The 8,451-nt window shown below is 38.0% G+C and overlaps 2 protein-coding genes across 2 annotated transcripts; one reads left to right on the top strand and one right to left on the bottom strand.

The window, feature by feature from the left end:
- Positions 1-388: 388 nt before the first annotated feature.
- On the top strand, positions 389-4,582 carry LOC131310773 (uncharacterized). Its single transcript, XM_058337968.1, has 5 exons — positions 389-1,105; positions 2,114-2,217; positions 2,299-2,476; positions 2,585-2,707; positions 3,055-4,582. The coding sequence occupies exons 1-5, from the start codon at positions 917-919 to the stop codon at positions 3,490-3,492; spliced, it is 1,032 nt and encodes a 343-aa protein (XP_058193951.1). The 5' UTR covers positions 389-916; the 3' UTR covers positions 3,493-4,582.
- A 446-nt stretch (positions 4,583-5,028) lies between these two features.
- On the bottom strand, positions 5,029-7,859 carry LOC131310774 (homologous-pairing protein 2 homolog). The gene is made up of 6 exons (XM_058337969.1): positions 7,706-7,859; positions 7,542-7,567; positions 6,029-6,296; positions 5,763-5,833; positions 5,493-5,681; positions 5,029-5,382 (listed from the first exon to the last, which is right to left on the bottom strand). The coding sequence occupies exons 1-6, from the start codon at positions 7,731-7,733 to the stop codon at positions 5,284-5,286; spliced, it is 681 nt and encodes a 226-aa protein (XP_058193952.1). The 5' UTR covers positions 7,734-7,859; the 3' UTR covers positions 5,029-5,283.
- Positions 7,860-8,451: the final 592 nt, after the last annotated feature.

Below are 8,451 nucleotides of genomic sequence, written 5' to 3'. Positions count from 1 at the left end.
CTTTTGGGGGGGGGGGGGGGGGGGGGGGGTAGGTGGTGTGTTCATTCATCACGTAGCTCAAAATGCTTGACTGCATGAGATAAGTAAGTTTCTCGTATATGTAATTACACAATGGACCATTTGGGGCCTTTCCCTTTCCACGATTTTGACGGCTGAACCGCTTTTGGAACCTCTTTCCCATTTTGAGGCCTCCTCTTCTTTCTGCTTCCTCACTCGCCATCTTCGAAGGTTAAGGTTCCCCTCGTGTAAATTTTTTTCCCTTCTTTATTATGTGCAATTTGTTCGTTTTTTTCTGAATTTTTGCTAGATTTGTATTATGTTTTTTGAATTAATCATCTGTTTCTATAAGAGGAGTCTAAAAAGTAAAAAATTATGATTAAAAGCAAAAAAAATTCTCACTAAAAATGAAATAATTAGAAAAAACTGATATTTTTGTCTTTAGTGCAACTTTTTTCAACTTTAGTTCCTATTTTTTTATGTTTCTGATTTCTCTCGTTGACAAGAATAATTAATCCTAAAAGTGATGGCAGAAAAACAAATTACAAGAGTAGATAAAATCAAAAAATACCGAAAATTAGGGAGAATGAGTTGTCTTTTAACTCAAAAGACAAAATGAGTCCAAAAATACCATTTAGACAAAAAGAAGCAAGGGAGAATGGGCCTGCCCTATACTTTTATGAACACATAAAACCCAAAATACAAACACACGCTCATCGTCACAACTTGTGCTTTTTTCTACATTACCACAACTCCCTTCTCCACACTCCAGAGTCTCTATCCGTATTTTGACAAGAACAAAAATAACTACCAAAAGCACCCATCAAACAAGCAAACCAAGACAGTTAAATACACGGCCCTGTGAAGAAAGAACAAGCAAAATAAGGGGAAAAAAAAAGGAAGGAAAGATCTCAGAGGCATGGGAAAGAAGCTTGATGCTCTGTTGGGAAGGAGACACTTAAATAAATCCAAGTTCAAGGCTCTCGTCAAACTTGCCGTTTACCGGCTCGCTGTCCTCAAGAGCCAGCGCCGGGCTCGGTGTTCTATTGCCCGTGCCGACGTTGTTCAGCTACTTGACCTTGGCCATCATGACCGTGCTCTACATCGGGTAACTTTCAGACTCATTGCTATTTTCGGGTTCTTCGTTTTTGGTTTTTATTTTTGAAGTTCTTGGAAAGAAGAACCATTAGAAGATACAACACAGTCGTCATTTCATTCAGGTTGTCAAGTTATAGGAAAACTTCACCGCAAATTCTTTTTTGAGATAACAGTCTGTAGTTTCTACAGTTCAAAAAAGTTTGAACTTTCTAAGAAATAAGTTGAAAAAATTTACCATGCAAACTGTCCCCAACAGTTTCTCCTTTTATTTTTCATAAAGGCTCCGTTTGTTTTGATGTAAAATGTTTTACAATGTAAAATATTTTTCATGTAAAATATTTTTTCAGAAAACAAATTTCAAATTTTTATTTTTCGGTGTTTGGTTTGCACTTGAAAATATTTTCAAAAATCAACAAAATAGTGTAAAGAGAGAGGGGGGCTTAAACGGTGGAGAGATATAAGATTATTGGAATTGAACGTGGGTCAGAACTGATGATCGATAAAACTGAGTAATGAGAATTGCAGTAGAAAGCAGCGGGTTCATTTCGGAAAATAACTTACGGAAGATTAAAGAGTAAGTCATTTTCATCCAATTGATGGAAAATATTTTACATGTAAAATATTTTCCTCATTTTTTACACAATCAAACACCAAAAAATAGATAAAACATTTTACTGGAAAATATTTTACGTCCAAACAAACGGAGCCAAAATGCGGAAAATTGTTTACCAAGCTGTTTGAAGACTTTATATGCGGGGAAGTATACTGACAACAATCTAAGTTAAACATGCTGCTAACTTAGGATTTCAAATTGCCACGCGAAAACTAAGGCAATATGAAGCATGAATATTTCGATCTTTCTAAGGTTTTCGGTTCCAAGAACATGAACAACGAAGACAGAAAACAAAGACGAACTGGAAACAATACCAAATAGAGCTACTTGCCAAAACAAAATACCTAACAGACCTACATATTGTTTTCTAGAAAACTTGGGGGTTGAATTGGTGTCTCATTACAGGTAGAGCCAGTTATCAAGGAGCAGAATACATTAGACGCTTTTGTCATGATTGAAGGCTATTGTCACTTGTTGCTGGATAGGATCGAGCTCATTCAAGAAGAGAGGTTAGTTTGCTAAACCACCTTTGATTTGTTAATCAGTCCCTCTGGTTTCTGGTTTAAAGCATAGGAGTTTCGGTTATGTAGATCTAGAGTATGTCCTGAAGAGTTGAAGGAGGCAGTGTCAAGCTTGGTCTATGCAGCTAGGAAATGTGGGCAGTTTCCAGAGCTTCAGGAGATGAGAATGATCTTCACATCTCGATTCGGGAAGGAGTTTGTGACTTGTGCCATTGAATTAACGAACAATTGTAGGGTGCATCCCACTGTATGTATTTACTAACCTGATATTCAAGCTTTACATTCATTTGGGTTGATGAAGAATAGGAAGAACATGGAATTCATGTGTTTGCAATTTGTGTGGATGTAAATTTAGATGATATGGAAGCTGTCAACTAGACCGCCAAGTTTGGAAAACAGATTGAGTGTGCTTAAGGAAATTGCTTCTGAGAAAAACATAGTTTTGCAGAATGAGGAAGAGTCTTCAGCGGCAACTGAGGTATAATAATCTCTTGTAGTTTTTCAAAACAAGTTTTGTAGAATGCTTTTCGGAAACTGACTTTGGAAACAAAAGTCACAGGAATCTGACTGATTATCTAGCGACTAGCGGGAATGCTTTTAAAATAACATTGGTCTTGAGAAAATTCCCAAAAAACAAGTTGTGAAAAATCAGACCAATTAAGTTTGTTGTGTTTTCCCGAAGATCAGAACACATTGTGAAAACCGTTCATTGATTCAAACATTAATGCTTCTACACACAAATCTTGTTTAATGTTTTTGGTATGAGAATCATATATTAACCGTAATATTTAGACACATCTCTCATGAGATGTTGCATAATTGCAGGAGAAATTCAAAACAGAACAGAAGCAGAATGACCCAGAGTCGACAGCTATTTCAGGAGGATCTAAGCATCGTAATGGTTTACGTAATTTGGTGAATGAGATAGAAAGCATGGAAGGTTTGTTGGTATCACTGAAAGGCACAAGAAAATACGAGGATGTAACTGATGCAGCTGAAGAAGCTTTTAAATCGGCAGCTTATGCTGCAGCAGCAGCAAGAGCAGCAGTGGAACTTTCTAGATCTGAATCCCACGACCCTGCTGATCAAAATAGTTCTGATTCGGTAACTGACGAGAAAAATTTGAAGAAATTCAAAATTCAAAATACTGAGGAAAATAATTTGCGAAGAACCAAGGATCAGAATAATGTTATTGGATTTGGGAAGGTTCATCCTATTCAGAGGTATCATTCTGATTCTGAAGACGAAATTCACGGTGATTAAAAGGATGAAGAAACCAAAGAGGGTAGAATTGTACGTAGCTCATTCTAGGCCATTGGAGGGCATTGTTATGCGAGTGATCACGAGACAAGGAACGAAAGAGGTGGAGAAAAGGTGTCAAGGATCCATGAGTTGGGTTTTGATATTAAGCACCGTTTGAATATAAATGAAGGCTTGGGTTCTGGTAAGTTTCAGACAAACCAAGATGAAGACCTATCAGAGAAGGATAGTATGCTTTCTCGATCTCAAAAGTGGTTTCCTTTGAGATCTCAAGCAGGGCTGGAAACAGAGTCAGCGTTTGAAAATGCCAAAGCAGATTCTAGTGAAGGATCCAGGGTACAAAGTTTGTATCGGTTGAACACCGGGAGAAGGCCGGTATCTCTGAGGACTAGACGAGCTCAAGGGCGTTGAGAAGCATATCGTAATACCATAATAGGGAGTAGTTGTTCTTAGTAACGGTATAGGTTCTGTGTGCACATTTACTATCTGAATTGTTTGCACATATTAATAGCTTAGTTGTAGTGTGATGGTTTTGGTTGTGACTATATGAGTTTTTTGATTTTTTACTTGTTTTTTGACTGCCCCTTTCTCCTCTTCAATTTGGAGGAAACTTATGGAGAAGAGTTTAGCATCCGTCTGGAGTGCCTGGTAATCTGGATTTGGTTATTGATTGGTTTCTTCTGAATGCTAAGTGGAAGAGTTTCAGAAGTACCAGTTTGAAGTGCTCTTTTGCAGCTGCTGTATATGCTATATGGAGGGAAAGAAACAAGAGGATTTTCCAAGCTCAGAGCACAAACATATAGCAAGTTACCTTAGTCATTTTAAATTCAGTTAGAGATTTTTTTGAGGAAGTTAGCTTGGTCATCCCAGGAGAAGTGAGTTTGTGTAGCAGCTGGGGCGTTGCCCAACATTTTAAAGATTCTGTATAGGGTTTGGCAGTAGGAAGTTTAGTGATAGAGTTGTATAGCTGTGTTTTGGTTATGGGTTTACCCATATGTTGCTAGTCCTGGTTATGACCTGGGGTGTGCCCCTTGGATTTTGTATTCTTTTGTTTGGGCTTTTATAAGATTGAGTACTTACATAAAAAGAAAAACCCCATGAAACAACAAAATCAGACCTATTAAGAAGAAGGATAACAAGAATAGAAACGTATCAAGCAAGTCCATGGCACTCCACTGAAAAGAATCCAAGGGCTATTTTCACCATCAATGTCCATTATGATAAGCACTACCTTGGGTTCTTTTTAGGTGTTTAAGTTAGGACCTCCAGAAAATACACTAGAGCAGAGCAGTCTGAGAAGAGAACCACAAAAACAAACTACTGTCGATTTAGAAGAGGAATATGGTTTTCAAGTGTGGTGAGCATTTAAAGCTTGTACTTCTAGTAATTGCATTCCAGGGCTGTAAAGCATAGGAGATAGGTTTATGTCTGTGTGTCATGGTGATTTTCTCTACTTCCTTGGCATGTAAACTTGCTTTGTGCTTTGCTTTCCTTAAATTGTTTATTTCACCAATGAATTGAGAAAAAGAGCAGGCTGTCTAAGCTTCCTTTGAGAAATTCAAATTCAAATTCTTTGGTCCAAACAATGTCTACGACCAGTTCCAACTACATAAACATTTGTCTGAAGCACTGTACATAAACAAGTGAAAGGCTTATCTCTAGACGGTAAATTACTGGTACGCAGGAAGATAAAACTCTCAACATACAGCATCAGTGACATATGTGCCAGATTTACCTCTACAAAGGCACCAATCAATTGATTTACCATATTATCCTTTGCAGAGAACTGAAAAGTTACTGCCCCCTAGCTCGCTTCTTCCCATTTTGCAGCTGATCACAGAAAGACTGCAAACTCACGCCAACATCTTCATCATACTCGATGCCAAGTTCCTCCTGTGAAAGAAGACACCATTAAGCAATAACTTTTGCAATTAGTTTTTTTTTTTTGAAAGAGACTATTTGCAATTAGTTTGCATGAGCATAATACATGGACGTTAGAGCACCTTGAAATCTTTGAGGTTCTTAGGTGAGTTCTCAGTTATAGCATCCCATACATCTTTGAACATCCTCTTCCGTCTTCTCCACTGGCTTATCGTATCCGTGTACATTGCCTCAACAGCTTTGCGTTCTTCTGGGCTAACGAGAGTTACTCCACCACGCATTTTAGTCAATTTGTCCTCCATCTCCTCTACCTGATACAGAACAGTTCCTAATGTTGGTCCAAATCCCGAACACAAACATTTTGATACAGGTATGAAGGAGAAATCATATACCTGCTTTCTCAGACTTGCTTCTTTAGCAAGTATCTGTTCTAAAGTTAAATTTGACTGCAGAGCTTTAATTTCTGCAAAAAGCATAAATTTCATCAGCCAAATAGAAGACTTGTATCATAGACTCAGACTATTATCACATTGAAGCACATTTCTGCATCAAAGAATAAGCGCTTATAACCGAAAAGTTAGGAAAATTAAACAATAAGCATGCAAATTTTTATTCTGTCAAAACTCCATGTTCCTGCCTAGGAGTTTAAAGGAAATACCTCCCTCAACCTCGCTAATTGCTCTTCTTTGTTCACTCAGCTTCTCTTGTAACTTGGTGTTTTCGTCCTTCATCTGGTTAAGTTCTTCACTGTTTGGAATGTCAAACTGATCTTGTCTAGCAAGGTATATTTTCTGCTTACCATATTCCTTGAATGATATCCGCCCACTATCAGCAAGAGTATCCAGTGCCTTCTGTACTGCAGCCTTTTTGAGGTTGAACTTTTGAAGAGAATCAGCCACATTTTGAGAATTTAATGGTCTATTTTGCTGGATAGAGAATAATTATATAATTACCAAGGGCAATGAATTCAAACAGCAATTAAGATCAGCTGCAGCAAAGTATTCATAAGTACTCACAAGAGCAAGCAAAGTAATTCAGAAGCACATTCTCTTTGCTATGGCAGAAAATAATTCCAGGGTAGCTTTGAGAGAGTCTCTTTGTATTTTATTCAAGACTGGACTCACAAAAGCACATCCATCAGCATAGAGGGGGCTTTGTTTTCTTCCCATTATCTTATTCAGGTAATAATTTCCGACATCGATATGTAAGGATAACATGGCTCTATTCACCGGTGTTTGTAGCGAGTGATGATATGAAACAAAATCAGTTGCAGGGAAGAATGAACACTGCATTAAAATTGAGTAGTTTAGCTTCTTCTCCCCACTACCACATTGTAACCCACGTACAGTCTTTCTGCCAAGTGAATAAGTACCAGTAAGAGAGAAATTGGCTGAAAGTTAAGAGGACGTTTTATTTTGTGAGAAAAGGCAAGAAATTATTAGTGTGGATGTTTGAACTTCAAGTGGTTCGTTGTTTCGGAAGAACTGAAAGCACAGTCCAATGAGGGATGCAGAAGTTGACAGATGCTGGGGAGGGCTTCTCATTTCTAAGTGAACAAATAACATATAAACACAAACACAAGTTTGAATGCAAAAAGCTGAAGTTCACCCAAAGCCGGATTGGCTTTAGGAGAGAGGGTGAACGCTGGGACCAACAATAACCTACCAAAAGAATCACTTCCTTTTCCCTCTCCCTTTTCCTCTATTCTCAACAAACAAATGGAGCTTAGAATGCCCCCATTAACCCAAGAGAAACCACAAGAGCCGTAAATAGAACTCGGGACACCTACCACTGTAAAATCAACCTCAAAACCTGCCATGAGATTTGAAGTGCTCATTTATTTCTGACTTGTTATTTTGGGTTTGGAAATACTTCTATACCATTTTTAATACATCCTTGCGTTATGTTATGGCAGATATGCTTAACAGCAACATTTTTCTACAGTCAACCCTTCCACTTACCACTAACACTCACTTGGTAATCAAACACGAAGCATACACATATTTTAATCTGAATGAATCCTTGAATTACGAATTCAAAGCAAGTAGCACAAACAGATAATTCCATTCATGAAGACCTAAAATAAGCCATTAATTTGGGAGAATAGCCAGAGAGTATTGTTAATTTACGAATCAAGCGAAAAACAACACTGTATTCTAAAAACAGTTTACCTCGTTCACGAAGTTGAGCACAATCCCTGCAAACGAAGCAAAAGAAAAAAAAAGAGAAGAAATCCAGAGGTAAGGATTTGGTCATCAGTCTTCAAATACATGAGCTTCATTCAAAGGAGAGAGAGAGAGAGAGAGAGAGAGAGAGAGAGAGAGAGAGATTTGACCTTCGGAGTTGTCGGACTTCGGGGCCATTGGATCTGAGAAATGCGGGAAGAAGACGAAGCTCAGGCGGGAAATCTCTCTGAAAACTTGTGTAGTACTACTTGTTTGTTTTGTGCCTTTAAAATGCCTTCAAATTCGCATTCACGGGAGAGCAGAGAGGGGCGGTGATAATACGACGTCGTCGAATAGGAATACGCTGTCGTCATGTGGTGGACTGGTGTGTTTGTGCTTCGGATTGGTGCGGTTCCATAAGAATCCAGTAGCCAAACCATTTTTAACTGTACCGAAAAAATGAGAACTGAAACCTAACCATTTTGCAAATTTGCAAATGTAAAACCTAACTATAACCAAACCGTTCTACCGGTCCAGTTTCGATTTGATTTCGGTTCTACCCTATTAGCATTCAAACAATTTCATAAACTATGATCATATTGGAAAACATAATCGCAAAAGTGCTCATAAAAATAGCCCTTAATTTCAGTTAGAAAAGAGAATCGAAGAGAACTTTGTTTTCATTGATGTGTATTATTGTAACTCAAACACGCCTTTATATAGTCTACACAATTTGGTAACCAAACATCACATGTTTCACATCAACATTTATACCAATGACTCTTCCCTTTTCCAACGGTTGAGAAGCGTTAAAGGAGTTTCCAGCAATTGCAGCCTCTTTGTTTTTTGATTTTTGCTTCATCGCTCAATCAGTCCACATTTGCAGTATCACCTTTTGTGATCGCATCAAAATTCA

This window comes from Rhododendron vialii, chromosome 12a, assembly GCF_030253575.1.
Source record: "Rhododendron vialii isolate Sample 1 chromosome 12a, ASM3025357v1".
Classification (NCBI taxonomy): domain Eukaryota; kingdom Viridiplantae; phylum Streptophyta; class Magnoliopsida; order Ericales; family Ericaceae; genus Rhododendron; species Rhododendron vialii.
Note: the sequence above shows the minus strand (reverse complement) of the source record. Positions and strands in the feature narration are given on the sequence as shown.